The 15,787-nt window shown below is 40.3% G+C and overlaps 1 protein-coding gene across 2 annotated transcripts in view; it reads left to right on the forward strand.

Moving 5' to 3' along the window:
* Positions 1-15,787, forward strand: part of LOC140331784 (KAT8 regulatory NSL complex subunit 1-like) — a 36,211-nt gene that overhangs the window by 7,897 nt on the left and 12,527 nt on the right. Inside the window, exons 2-4 of one of the 2 annotated variants that reach the window (XM_072413061.1) lie at positions 4,780-4,924; positions 7,312-7,515; positions 15,173-15,291. In XM_072413061.1, the coding sequence (XP_072269162.1) occupies positions 4,780-4,924; positions 7,312-7,515; positions 15,173-15,291 (468 nt within the window). The remainder of the gene's footprint in view (positions 1-4,779; positions 4,925-7,311; positions 7,516-15,172; positions 15,292-15,787) is intronic. The other variant, XM_072413062.1, reaches the window with a different exon arrangement.

A 15,787-nucleotide genomic window follows, 5' to 3' on the forward strand; every position in this document is an offset into this window, starting at 1 on the left:
TACAAGTAGCAGCACCCAGATTGTATTGGAATTTAATGAGATGTTTGTGGCCGTAATTTTTGCAAGACTATTATCAGTCTGAAGGCTGATTTTAGAAAATGGCTTTAGGCATTTTAGGATAATTGGGTAATATTTTTATCAAGTGTTTTAATTCAGCGGTCGCCAACTGGTGGTCTGGATTTTGGTCTGGCCTTTGCACCCCTGAGTGGGGTCAGGAGAAGGACCCCGCTGGGGGGCACACTGGCCAGAGCCGCGGACCACCACCTGTGCAAATCCCAGGCTCAGGGAAGTGGGCGCGCTGTGTTTCACGACACAACCTGCCCACTCTCCCATCACAGGCTCAGATCTGTGATGGCAGAGTAGGCGGGGTTATGACATTATGACATCACTATGGGGGAGGTTCCTCCCCTTTGATTGACAACCGGCTCCGCAGGACCAAAAAGGTTGACGACTGCTGTTTTAGTTTCTTGGTTTTCCATATTTTGATTGTTTGACCAGGTAATTATTCTACTTTACTGAATGTAAGTTTCAGTCTGTGCAGTTTGGTTCCCTGATCCCAAAAGCAAAGATAACACTGGGCAGCCCCATAATATGCTTTTAGTCTAAACTGTGTAGATTTCTATTGAATAAAACCAGAAAAGATCAGCATGCAGCACCTCTGAGCAGGGTATATAATGTGCGTGACCCATACTGATCCTCGCTCAATATAATGTCGTGTACAGGATGTAGCAAACAGTTTTAAGCTAGGTGGGTGGTAGTCTCCGTATTGTGACCCAACTTTAGTTGCCAACAAAATGGTTGGGTGGTTACTGAAAAGTTCTTGGGTGGTGCGCTCGGCTAAAAGGGTCCGGGAAGGACACTGAAATGTCATAAATCGCCCATCCTAATAAGGCATCTGCACTCTTATTGGAGTAAATATACCCCTAGTATACCTGGCATAGTTTCTCACCTTGCCTTACGGATAGTCTGAGCTCTGCCAGATGTCCAGTGGCTGCCATGTTTGGGTTACCAGAGGACTGTGGGATCACTGTGTGTATGGACAGTAGAGACTGCTGAGATATTCTGCATGCAAAGACTGAGCGACATCACCGAGATAACTGGTGAGAACCTCGGGAACAGATATGAAAATAACACATTACCTCACTGAAAGCAAAGTTGTCCTTTAAGGAGGATTTAGATCTAAAAAATATTTCATACAGAAGTATTTTGCAGGATAGATATGCTGAATATAGAATGTTCCCTGAGGTTGGTATGCCCAGCTCCGTGTACATTCTCTGCACACCTTGGTGTCTGAGTGAATGAACTCCAGTGTACATGTGCAGGGGTTGTCATTATGGCTTTGCATTGATATCTCAAAGCTATAAAATGACCGCCTGAAGATGTTAATGGCAGCAAGGGGAGGTTTGTTTAGCTTTACTCTAACTTATCCCAATTCTGTGGATTTGTTCTCCGGTCAGCACGGACTGTAAGTTATCTACATGCAGGGACTTTCCACCGCAGTGCTAATGATTGAAATCCCTTTAGGGATGCAGCAGCTTGTTTGCTGCCTTCTGCTTAATAAATAACTTTTCTGTCTGGAAGGTTGAAATAGAAATATCTTCTGTTTGTAAATCCCTTTGTATAATAGTTGTAAAATTATAATTGTGAGAATTCCGGGTGACTTTCCCTGGCTTGTCTGTAATATCTGACCTATTGCTGCCGCCATTTATTATATATATTTATATATGTATATGTCAGATTGATGAGCTTGTGTTCAGGTGTTTTATAAAAGGTTTAATCTGTAGTCTTCAGATTTATTTTCAAAACGCAGCTACTGCCAAATATTCAGTTATGTTACTTTAAGGTAAAATCTGATGGTTTTACCCAAATCCATTGGGCAGTGACCTGTCAGCCTTTAGGGCATTTTACAATCATTCCTACATTGTGCCTGCTAAACCTTTTGGTGAATTTCTAGGCAAAACATATTTAGGTTGTTTTGCAGTAGTTATTGATTTTTTTTATAAATTAAAGGGGATCTCTGCATTATTAAACTGAAACCAATATGGAGAATTGTTCCCATGCATCTGACCTAAAGTTATCAGTAACACAACTTCCTTTCCTTAAATTGTATGAAATAACAAGACTCGCCTGTCTTCATCTCGTGCATTTGTTTTGCTTTATATAAATAATTTTCTTCTAGCTTTTCTGTAGAATGTAAATTTAATCTTTCAATACCTTGGGGTACAGTGATAACAGGTGTTATAAAAATAATACAACCATATAGATATATTCGCCTCTACAATGCCATCCCTAATCTCCAGTCAGATTTGAACTTGCAGAGATGTTAGCCTGTTGCAGGCTGGATGTCCCAGTTTAAAAAGTATATGGTGTCCCCAGATTCCTGAATCAAAATGGCGCCATCCTTCTGGAGTGATGAGCAGGTGAAGGCATTGTCAGGGCGTGTATGATCTCTGGAAGGGAAGAAATACCTGGCATTACACTGATAAAAGCATGTCTGATAGATCTGATCCAGAACTCTTCCTGAACTATCTTGCTGACCATAAAATCTTGTGGTAGATGTGTAACTTACATTCTCTGTAATAATTCTTTGGTCACTGAACCCTCCAGGTCTTAGAAATTGTCTTATCAAGCAGAAGTTGGGCAGGGAAAGTTCTAGTTTCCGTCTCACAATAACCCCCTCGCCGCCTTTATCTGGTACTGGACGCCTAGAGATTATCCAGACTTTGTAGCAAGGAGAAATGGTATAAATAAATGCCATTCATGTGTTTACAGAACTTTGTCTGAAATAATGTCACCGGACCAGTCATTGCAACAAAAATCTTACCACAAAGTTACTTGTAACATATTTTAGACTTATGTACCTGTAAAAGCTGGCCTTGTGTAGACGTCCATAGACCCAGCTGCTGCCATCTTGGATGGGAGGTCCGTGTCCTCGCCAAACTCGGTGCTGTCACTCAGGTGACCGTTACATTTTGCTCGTCCACTCCAACTACATGAAAGGTGTTACAGGGAGGTATGGAAATCCTGGAGCTGGGCCCTCCCAATGGAAAAGAGGGATCCAAGAGGATCTGTGCTTTGAAATCAGCTAAAGTAAATGAAAGATTGCATTGAAAATATTTAATTTCTTTTATTTGAGAAATTTGCTGTGGGACAATCGGCTTTTACATCGGCGTGAGGATGGGCTGTGTATTTGAATATCTGTGACAAGTTGCAATGCATAGGCAATGAGTTAGATCTGACGCCTCCCTGTATTATTCTTCAATGATCGGAGAGCACACGAGGCAATGAAGCCAGAGACTCGTTACAAAGGACTGATACGTCTAACGTTTTCTGGTTTATTTATAACGTCTCTGCTCTTTCCAGGAAACAGAACTGCTAGGATTAGTATTGTAATTTCACCCTCACACTAGCCATCCATATTGACTTTCTGCCTTATTGTGCGGGACATCGCCTTTATCAGATGTGGCATTAAAGGCGAGGGCAGCTGTGGTAAATGAGGGTGATATGGCGGCTTTAAAGGCAAAATGTAACTGAAGTCACTGCCTGGTCACTCGATGTATCGGATTTATCATAAAGGCTGATTCATCCCAAACCTCAGATTATCATGGGAGAAATTTGTAGTCTGGACCAGCATAATGGCTGAATAACATTTTAAAGTGTATAGTCGCATTCACGCCTAGTTATTTATAAACAGGTATTCTTTTTTGCTTGCCCCCCCTTTTTTTTTTCTTTTTTTTTCTTTTTCAGTCTGTCCAAATTAACATAGTGGTGCCGTGAAGTCTTTTGACCCCCCTAATACTTGCCTATCTTGTTCTCTCTTTGCAATATTTTTGTGGGGGAGCCTTTTGCTTTCCATGTGAAAATGCTGCAGGCTGGTAGCCATATCTGTCACATGAAAGAAAAGATGGCTTACTGCTTCCTCTAGACTTGGACTCGGGGTATTTTGGTTCTGAGATGTGGCGGAAAGACCGCTGGTGGTAGATTTCTAATTCTTGTAGGTATTGGGCGATGTGCACATCGGAGGAACCTGTCAAGGCTGCAGTGCAGAAAGGTGAGGAAAGTTAAGAGACGAGGCTGCCAGAGGTAAGTATAAATGTTGTTTTGCAGGAAACTTTCAGTATATTTAAATTTCAGACTGCCCAGGTCATTCTAAGGGTGGGACAAAGTCTGTGTTACTGCATTTATTTCTTGGACTTTACAATAAGCTTTCTGTGACTGCAGTATATTCATGAAATGGAAACTCCCATAATGTGTGAAAGAACCAAGTCAGAAACCATGCAGAGATCTTTTCTTTAAGCATAATTTTTTTTTTTTTCTCGGTCAGTGGGATTCTTTGGGTTTTTGTTTTTTCATTTTTGTAAATCTGACAAATATTGGCTAGTTTCCTGAATGGTGTAAACATGACATGAGGTGAAATAGTGTGCAAGGAATGCAGCGTTACAGCCCTGGGATAGCTGTGAGCCTCTCTGGTTTATTGTGCAGCAGTTTCTTCACCTTTTGCTTGTGTGGCTGGTATAAGGTTTTTGTACTGCTATAGATTATAAACAATGGGAGATAAATTGTCTTGTAGCTTGCCATTAGTATCCTTGTGATGTATTGTTACAAGCACAGTATATAGAAATGATATACAGGGACATAACTGTACTTCTGTAATAACCTAATCTAAGTACGGACAGTTCCATGATGTCTGTTCACATCATTCATGTATAAATTACTTTCTAGTTCTGTGTCTCGAGAGGATAGATTGAATAGAAAACTGAAGGCCATATTTCTCCACAGGTCTAACCGGCATTCAGAATGGAGGTGGGCAGTGGAGCGAGCAGCCATTATCTGTCGGTGGACCTGGTTGCAGGCTCAGGTTTCTGACCTAGAGTTTCGGATAAGACAACAGACAGAAATCTACAAGCAAATCCGTTGCACTAAGGTAAGACATCCAACCTCTTCAGGATTGGACAGACGTTCTTAAATGTACATACTACAGATCCGACTTTAGAATTCCACTAGCTGAAGTAAATTCTGCTAATTTTCTTTTCCCGTTTCCTGTTTTAAAACATTTAAATCCCTGGTTTTCTTGAATATTAGACACAGTGAAGTCATTTGGTCCTTTTGCTTCTCAATGGAATTCAGAGAGTTCATGGATGGTGGGAGGGGCCGGCAAAGTATGTTACATAACTTCCTAAAAATGGCAGCATCTGCTCGTACTTTTGAGGAGTGCTTCAAGCTGTGGCCTGATTTTGGGAGAAGTTATTAAATCGCCTGATAGCTGAATGCCAGTCGGACTGGAATGGAGTGGGCTTCTTATGATGGCCTGCCTAGAAAATTCCCCATGTAGTGTTTTCCCCAGCCCCTTTTAGCCAGGCGCACCACCCGGCATTTTTCAGTAACCGACCGGCTGCTGTTATTTTAGAGTTGGGTCACAATACAAAGGCTGCCACCCACAAATTCTGGGTTGAACACTGCCCATGTGTTGCTGATCCTCCATGATTGTTCCTGAATCGTCCTTTTTCATTCTTGATAACCTCTAGTCAGGAAATTAGGCATTTTCTATATGACTTCCTGGCCCCAAATTTGGCAGCCACATTTCCCACACTGTTCTGGACACTACTGCGGTTTAAAGACCCTCCCCACCCTTTTTTATTTCCAATTATTAAACAGGATTTTTATAGCGCCAACATATTAGACAGCGCTGTACATTAGACGAATTCAGACAGTGACAAAGGAGGAGAAGACCCTGCCCCGAAGCGCTTACAATCTCTGATGAAATAAAGTGAAGCTTTTCTGAGAAAAGATGTAAGCTGCCATTGCTGAACTTGTAAAGATTGCGGATTCCCTGCATATAAAGCTGATATTGTGGTTTCAGTCCGATACATACAGCTGAGTGCTAGACAAGTTGGAGTAACATTACCTGTGCACCTAAGCTGCATTCTCATTCTGGGTCCGTGGTGCTGAAAGAATTTATTATTTACAGTTTGATGAATTTTTATTACAGTTTGAATCTTTCTGTTTTTAGTAAAAATGTGAATACTTTTTGCACGACAGTATCAGAAGAAAGTAATCGTAAAGTTATTTTTAAATAACATGGCACATGTAATGCAATAGTTGCTTTGGTCCCCAGGAGAAATACATATGATACTGGAGCTGGCTATATCAAGTTGTAAATTAAATGACCGTAGTAAATATTTCTCTGCATCGACACCCAAAAACATTTTGTATACATCTGCCAGTCTTTGAATGTGGTGGTTGATCTTCTGTGCACTATATTTTAACTATAGACTTTAGCTATAGACTGAGTTTCCGATAGACTTGCAAAATGAACAAAATGATTCCCTGACGTGTAAGGAGCGTTTTGTCTCTTTTGAGGTAGAGATGGAGAAGTTCTGCAGTAGATTCATCTAACCTTTGCATTGTAATACATTGTCTGCTTTCAGATTGTTTCCTTTAGCCCCAACATCAATATGGTTTCTTCTACCCACTGAAAATGCCATTGTCCGAATTTACAATTACCATGGGTGATCATCCATATCCAGCATTTTCGCCTACCCTAAAAATGAGCAACTTTAATGTGAACATCATTATTCCTTTAGGAGATCTTTGAACTGCCAGCCCACAGAGTGAGTCAGATGTTTAGTAACTAATCCTGTGTATATATAATGAGCTCCAGGGCTTGTTTACACGCAAATGGTGGAGCTTCTTCAGCTTCCTGTCTGAGCTCCTGTTCGGCTACTCCCTTCATTGTGTTTGTTAATGAGCTGGAGTCCTGCTGTGTCCTGGATACATGTTGGCAGCACCCAGGGTTGTGGGCTTGTTTTGGCAGGGTGCCCGCACAAAACTGAGCGTAATGAAGTCATCTTAGGACACGCATAAAACGTACACAGGTGACCTTGTTAAGGCAGAAAGCATGGTGATGACCTCTGTGCCACAAAACATTGGTTGCAATATCAAAAAATAAAATTAGTTTGCAAAAGTTTTGTAGCTGCTTTTTAACCTGGTTAATGCAGTCATGAGGATTGGTCTGTCTATACCTCGATATTTAATAGTTGCAATAGCAAAGCAGCTGATACACTGACTGGTTTGTTGAAAAAAAGCTTAGTTTTTTTTTTTTTTTTTTTTACAATTTATCTGATATACTTTATTTTAATGACAGGTTCTTTGCATCAAGTTTAGTGCATGCATCAAATTGATTACAACTACCTGATCCTGTTGCTTAGCAGGCAAGAGGATACAGCAATCATTTAGAGCTCAACAAGCTATTAATGGCTACTGGGTCCGGAGCTTCATAGTAAAGTAATATATCCCACTGATTTGTTACAGGGAAGTGTTGTGCTGGGGGATTCTCCACATTGTGAAGACTCTACTACTCGGCAGACAGCCAGCTCCTCGGTGGTGCTCAATGCAAGAGGCAATCTGGTGCCTTCCTCATGTCCCAAGACTACCCCAAAAGCTCCCTTGGGGGACAATCCATGTGACAGTTTGTGTAACACTCCCACCCCTCCTCCACAGAATTTAGAAAAGCAGGTAAGCCGGTCACCACAAAAGGTTGGGGATTTTTTTCCAGCAAAGTCAGATTTTCTACTTTGCATTGGACAACATATGAACAACACTCTTGGATTATTTCATCTTCATTTAAGTTTGTATTTTACAGGCCTGTACATTTGTACACCTGTTGTATGTTCCAGTGATTTGTTCACACCTATTAGGGACCTGATAGATTTCCTGTAGGGGGAACATTAAGGAAATGTCTGCTAGTAAATAACATTTAGGTGTTCTATCAATGTGAGGAGTTTGTGCCTGGTGGAGGTACTTTTCATAATTTTCATGTGCAGTTTGTTTATGCCTTGGCTGTGGAGATCTTTCCATAAACTAAGAGGAAAAACTGCCATTGACAGGTTGTAATAAATTCCATAAATCTGAGTTACTTGCCAGGAACAACCATGATGATTAGGTAGTTTAGTATGAAGTCAGAACTCGTACTTTAAAATGTATTCCTGCTTTGTGCACCCACAGTATCAAAGCCAGTGAATCAAACAACCAAGCAACTGGAGGTTTCAGGAGTACGGAAAGGCTAATTTTTTCCCTGTCCTTTAGACACCCTGGATGTGATACAAAAATAGAAGCCTGAAAGATGGTCTAACCCAGGCATGGGCAAACTACCGTCCAATAAGGTTGTTTCTCTGGCCCTTTGTGTGGTCCGCGGCTCTGGCCGGTGCCACCCCGAGCAGGTTTAGGAAAAGGACCCTGCTGAGGGATGCACCAGCCAGAGCCATGGAACACGTCCCCCTGTTTGTCCCTGCATGCCACCCGCCCACTATCCCATCACAGGCTCAGATCTGCGATGGTAGAGTGGATGGGGTTTTGCAATCATGACATCACGTTCAGTGGCATTATGATGGCATAACACCACCCACTCTCCCATCAGGCTGACTCCTCTAGCAAATTTTAGGCCATAATGTGGCCCCTGACTGAAAGTTTGCCCACCTCTGGTCTATCCCTTCCATATTTGGTCCAATGGTTGTTCCTGTCAGTGAAGCCTTAGCCATGTGCCATACTCACCCCCCTGTTTTATCAAATGCAACTCTGACTTGGCATATACAGGGGTATCTTACTTTTATCTGAATAAAAGCAAGAAAACTACATTCACTGGGGTACTTGGGATACGAAATATGGCTATTGCTTCCAGCAATCAAAAATGCCAATCTGTAAAATTAACCTGAATTATGTCCATGGTGCTTTTAAAGCATTTATTTAAAAGGGGGGGAAAAGGAATTTGAGTACATGTTCTCAATCCAACCTTTTTAGATCATTTTATCATTTTGAGTAGGTTATGATCTCTTCTCTTTCATACAATTTTTTTTGTGTATGGTAGCTGGCCACCAGTAGATGGCACTGTATTCTCATATAAAGTGTGTAACAAACGCTAATATTGTCTGATAGCAAGAGCTTCCACTTTACATGAGGACAGCGCCATCTGCTGGTATTACTCGAGATTCTTTTTCTAATGACATTTTCAGGGCAAAAAGCTTATACCGGACTAGTTTACTTTTTTTTTTGTGTAGTAATCTTGTTTTTTCCACTGTGCCAACTGACCGCTGCGATAAGCTGCTTATAGACCTTGGTGTTCAGTCTGTATCTCTTTAGAAGTTGCCCTTGGCTTTTTGTCTTGTTTTTTCTTCTCACAATTCTTTCTCTTTGTTCTATTTTCCTTTTGCAGCCACATCCAGGCACATTGTTTACATTCCCATTATTCTCTGTACGTTACAATTCCATGGATGTATACATGACTTATCCTATGAACATTAAGTTGCTTGGTTTGGTCTTCCAGATTTTGCTTCTTTAACTTTCTTTCTGATCTCGGGGGAACTCTGCTTTGCTTTCTTTGATGTGAATCGCTGTAGACTCTTCTGAGGTTTCAATTCTAGAACCACCAGGAAAACCATAAGCAACTTCTGCTTTTAACTCTGGGATTTCTGTACAATGTGTGTAACATGAGTCTGTGTGGTTTTGTATGTTTTCACACCTTCAGTTATGAATCAGTTGGTGAAATGTAGACAAAACAATTCACTTTCCCTTAATGTTTGCTGCTTTTCTGAACACATTCACCTTGGTTAGTTCCGGTCTGTGCTGTGGCCCTGATCATTATATGAATGAATATTAATTTCATGAGCCATCTGCCAGTGAATGACCTCCAATGCAGGGTACACACCTGTTGTGTTAAATAAGAGTGAAAAGATTCACTATCCCCAGTGCAGCTACCCCTGCATATGCTGCATGACACTTCTCTTCTTTTTTTTTTTTTTTATCCTTTGGATCATTTAAAAATAGGGGGTAGCGGGGTGGGGGGGGGTTATGTCTTCAGACACGAGAATCATTTATGCCCACTTTAAAGTCAAAGGTTTTACATATCGGGACATAACGAAACCCCTGCTTGAGGCACGTTCTAAACTCTTGCTAATAGAGCCACCTTTTTAGTACAATTACTTGAAGTCTTTGATTTCGGGATGACTATCCGTCTTGCATGAACATTGCTTCTGTTCATTAAAGTTTGCTTACAATTGTTTATGTAAAGCTCTATCCCACCACAACATTTCATTTGGGTTGTGATCTGGAATTTAATTGGGCCACTGCAACACCCTGATTTCACCTCCCTCCATTGTCCTGTCCAAGAACCAATTTTAGCTGAGGCACAGATGGCCTCACATTTGACTCCATTTCTGTTTACAGCGGAGTTAGTCCAAATCATAGACTTTAAGGTGCCCAGGTCCTGTGGCTGCAAACTAAGTCCAAATCACTACCCGTCCACCACCATGCTTGTTAGTGGGTTGCAGGTTGTTTGTGTTGATATGCCGCGCTCTGCCATGTTACACAGCACCACTCCCATTTATGTAATATGTTACGTGGTGTTCATATAATGTATTTACCTCATTCTAAGACTAAGCATCATATAATTCCTGATGCCAAAAATGTTTTGTTTTTTTTGTTTCGCTTATAACTGGGGATTGTGTTTATACCAGGTGCAGTGTGATTTAAGTGAACCAACTATGTCACTACAGCACACAAATCCTGTTTGATGGTATACTTGCTTGCAGGTATTTAGTCCATCCATTAGATCTGTCGCCTTTTACCCCTACATCAAGCACTGGGTTTCCACTTCCAACTTATTCTGCTTTAATATTGAAGCAGGCTGGAGGAACCACTGTGCATTGGGGGAACCCCGTGTGTAAAACATTCTGCCACTGGGAAGTTGTGGGGTTTTCAGTGCATAGACTGCTGGAAAGTTGTGTGTGTGTGTATAGTGTCCTTTGATAGACTTTTTCGTGAAAGAGGGAGCCCCTTTAAATAAAGTTTAGGATGTAAAACATCTTGTTGTACTGGAAATAATTTGGTGCTTGATGCCGTTTGCCACTGGAGTGCTTGGTTGTATTTGTTGTCTGGAATAATCTGTCCAAATTACTGGAGTCATTCAATTTATTTTGGTCATACAAAACTGATTTATTGCAAGTTTGATCATTTCAATTGGATGAAAACACAAAAATACCTTTTACAGGGAATATAGGTAAGCAGGTAAATGTTTAAGTTTCTTCACTTCATGCATTCAGGCAGGGTGTTGTGGCAGAAAAGGACGGACAATACCCCCTCTGCAATAAAACACTCCTCCGCCTGTCCAAAAATCGCTGAGCTGTGCATGCATTCCTCCTTGCTATTCTTCTTTCGCATTGCTTTAGATATATCACTCATTTTATGCTTTATTCAGCGTTTCATCCTATGATTAGTAATCTTACTGAGAGTACACATGAATTGTATAAGCTTAAATTCATCTTTAGAAAAGATTATTATGTAATGTCACATAATGTGTGCCGGGGCTGACACGGCGAGTACTGTGTGTTCTGTGTAACCGGTCTATTCTAAATAACATATCCTATACCCCTTATGTCAGCCTACAAATACAAGTAATCCTAGGCTGTCTGCAACGTTGGAGACTTTAGAAACGCATTTTGTAACAAATGCAGGATATCACATAGCATTTTAGCATATTAGATATTTTTTCTCTTTGTACAGAAACAATGTAATCTGTGTGTTTAGAAAAGTGAAAGAATGCCTAGAGGAGCTTTGCTAGTTGGGTTTATCTGTAAGACTATGGCCACAGGTGTGAAGATGAATATTGTATGGGATGAGCCGTGTGGTTCCAATGTCAGTAAAATAGCCGTGCCACCTCAGTGCCGACAACCTTCTTCTATAGTTTCTTTAGGGCTAAGTGCTCATTACCAAATATTGTGTTTACAGGAAATAAGTATTTGGCTTTATTTCCATTAGGTAGGATCTCTTTACCCCTTCATACACATTAAGCTGGTCACAATGTCTACTAGTATCTTTGTCCATTGAGGGATGCACCAAAGATAGTTTTTATATCGCCCATCAACGTTTTTAAGTTTACCTCCTGAGCATGGCACTCGCTCATCCTGCAAACCAGGAAAAGGAGAGCAGCAATTCCGCCAATATGGCACCACGTTGGTGGTCGGGGGACTGTAATGGTTAGATGTCAAAACTTTTCTAGAGTAAAATTCCAGATCATGATGTGGCAAATTAGTAAATTTCTTATGTGAAGAAGTCCCATTGTTGAAGAACTGTTATGTAATGTTAGATTATATAACTTGGAATACCATGGGTCCTGTTGATTACCAAGGTGCGAATTTGTGGTTTGTTTGTTTTTTTTTCTCTGGACACCCCAACAAAACTTTGCCCAAATCCCCACTAATATATATCACTCCTAAATGCTCAAATACCTTACCAGCCCAGTAATTCCTACAATGCTTTAATTCACTCACCCCAGTTCCTGCTCCAACATCCTCAATATTCCTTTACTGTGAGGAGTCCTCCAGTTGCATCTCCTCCCCATTGACATGGCACAAGATCTCCATATTTTCTATGTATAACATCATTTTCTGTTTACACAACGATTGTTATAAGTAGAATGGATTCCAGAGAGCACAGCTAGATACTTCTATTGACTTCCGCTGTGTGACTATAAATCTAATGAAGTAACAGAACTTGGACCCAGTGGGGAATGACTTTCCTGCTCTACTCAAAGTTCTTCAGTTGGTTGGCTAATCCTTGGATATGAAGTCTTGTGGAATGCTCATTATGCAGCTTGTGGTGTCATCTGTGACTTGGTGGCTGAATGGCCATCCATAGCTTGTAATAAATGACGGCTTATCTCTGCTTGAGAAACAGCATGAAGCCCACATGTATGTAATTGTGGATTTTATGGAAAAGCTTGTAATACAATGTGTGTGTAATGGGTGCATAATGTGGTTTTTTAATGATATTTATATTTTTTATCTTTTAATGATTTTATTTTTAATAATAGTTTGGATACATTTGTAAAACGTTGCTAGCTAATTAGTTCCTTGAAATGAATGTAAATGCGGAGTTGTAAAAATGAAGTTCCATGATTGATTGGCCGAGTTGACTGACATGATTAGGCTGTAGGGAGACGTGATAGTAAGGTGTGTCGTGTAGAGTTGATTCTGAAGAAATAACATTTATTACTTTCCAGAGACCTCTTCGTTAGAAGCTTGATAAAGATGTCCGGTAAATTGCATCAGAGCATTGCGTTTAGTTTTAAGAATGTTGGGAAGGTCGACAACCACAATGGTTTCCTAGTAAATAGGAATCTCTGATAAGCTGGAGGTGTGATATAAGCACTACCTCCCTATACAAGCTCCATTTCATGTGTAAAATAGCCAACTTATTATGCAGCATTACAATTAGGGCTGCAAATGACAAATACAAGCAATTTCCTAGGAGGAATAGAAGTACCGTATTTTTCGCCATATAAGACCCAATTTTAAAGGAGGAAAATCTAGAAAAAAAAGATTCCGAAAGATTTTTCCCCTTCTGATCACTCATGTGCCATTCAAATTCCCCTTCTGATCACTCATGTGCCATTCAAATTCCCCTTCTGATCACTCATGTGCCATTCAAATTCCCCTTCTGATCACTCTGCTTTTTTTCCACTGTACGGCAGTTAGGACAGGGAACAGCAGGGGGCGCTGTGCCGGCTTCTTTCGCTCTGCACTGCAGCCAGGAGGAGACACACGCTGCTGCCAGAGAGAAGAGACACACGCAGGATCAGGTATCGGGTGAGTATCTTATTTTAATTATTTTATAACACATTTGTCGTATAGGACGCACCAACTCCCCCCCCCAGTTTTGGGGAAGAAAAAGTGCGTCTTATACGGCAAAAAATACGGTATGTGTGCAAAGGGGCTTACAATGTAAGATGAAGTTTGGCATTTCTATGTTGAATGGCAGCGGATTTGTTGCACCTTTGCTACATTATTGTAAAAGATTTGTAATCCTTTTACAGTATTCTCATATAATACCTTATATCATAAAGATTGCTGCTCAGAGCTGAGCTCTAAACTACATGGTCTGTATGGTTTAGAGCCTAAACAAAAATCCCCCAAAGCGCCAGGGAGTTTTTTTTTTTTTGTTTTTTTTTAAATACCTTTGCATGTCTCTCTTGTCAAATACTACTACCTTCTGGTGTTTGTGTTTTTTAGTTTTTAGATGTTTTTAACCTTTTTTTATGCTTTAATGGCCACCACCTGTAGATGGTGCTGTCTACTTATGTAAAGTGTGTAACTAAATGTCTCCCAAGTTTGTTGCACACTTTACATGAGGACACAGCACCATCTTTTGGTGTGACCAGAGTATAAACTAAGATCACAGAAGTCTGTTGGAGGTTAGTCAAAGAGGTAACAGTTTTTCCTTCAAAAAGGCTTTGGTGCTTGTTTAACTTTGGATTCCAACCCTGGGCGAATTGTTGCAACCATAGGTCCTGGCTCAGTTTTGCAGCTTCCCTTGTCATCTATTCATGGCTTGCTCAGTATGATACACAAGAATGAGATATGGGAAGCCCAAGCTGAACCAGGACATTGTGTCAATTTATAATGTTTGCCTGGTGTTATAACGTAACAAAGGCCAAGCACTCAATAATATAACACACATGATTAGACTTCAGTTAAAACTTTATGTTCCTGAAACATTGTGTATTTTAATGTTTATACAGAAAGTACCGACACATTATCATACTTCAGTACTGTTTACCTGATAAATGTCACCTGCACCTCATATGGAGTTGCATTAAATGAGGAACGGCATAGAATTCTATCTATGTATAATTTGGTTTAGACCCCTTTCAGACTTCTAATTATCTTGGCCACATCCCAAATTTGAACTACGGAAAATGGGGAGGTTTCCTTTTAGATAACCAACGATAATTACCGGGACTTTATAGGCCACAATGAACAATTTTCTTCAAGAGTTAATGTCTAAAAACATCTTTATTACAAATTGCATGTATAAAAAGCCATAAAAAAGTGTTAATAGCACTGGTATAGATCTCCTTATAATTTGTAATAAAGCTGTTTTTTTAACTCTTGAAGAAAAATGTTAATGTGCCCTATAAAGCCCCGTTAATTCTCTTTGGTTATCCGAAAGGAAACCTCCCCATCTTTGCTAGTTAGAATTCCATCAGTTTTGCCTCTAATGGAATGGCTGCTTTCATAAAGGGTTTTGTACACACTGTAAAATTGTTGAATATTTTTTTTTTTTTGTTTTTTTGCTTTCCATTTTCTTGCATTGTGAAATCTTTTTACCTCCTTTCTTATAGTGTTCCCGCCTTACTCAGTCTGTTGAAAATGTTGCGTGTCAAAATCCACCCACCACACCAGTGTGTGACTCCCCTGGATCCCAAAAATCATCTCGTCAAGTCAACGGACTCATAAATTGGTTAGTGTCTTCAGGTTCATTCTAAAACTTGTGAGGAGAGTTATATAGGAATATTGTGTGTTCTCTTCATCACATTCTGATGTTCATTTGCTCATAAATTCTGCTTATAATTGTGTGTGTAGATCCTTTCACCGGAATGCTTGTCTGTGCTATGGTCTCCAGGAGGCTGTGGGTTCAAATCTGTGTTTGGGGTGATTTTTGAAATTCTGCATATGTAGAAAAGTCTCACCATGTATGATTCTGTCCAGTGTCTCGATTTTTGTCTCACTTTATTTTCTTGATGGTCTCTTGAGAGTACAGGTCTACAAATAACATACTCAGAAATAAATCTTAACTTGTGCACGGGTATGTTGGCATCCTATGGACCTTCCTACCGTTTGTTTGCATTTGTGCATATAAAATATTTATAAGACTTTTTCATTTCAGACTGTGTTAGTGAATCCCTTTAGAGACCATTATTGGTTGAAATGTGATTGGTATTTTCCCAGGGCGGGAT

The sequence above is a fragment of the Pyxicephalus adspersus genome, chromosome 5 (genome assembly GCF_032062135.1).
Source record: "Pyxicephalus adspersus chromosome 5, UCB_Pads_2.0, whole genome shotgun sequence".
In the NCBI taxonomy this organism is placed as follows: domain Eukaryota; kingdom Metazoa; phylum Chordata; class Amphibia; order Anura; family Pyxicephalidae; genus Pyxicephalus; species Pyxicephalus adspersus.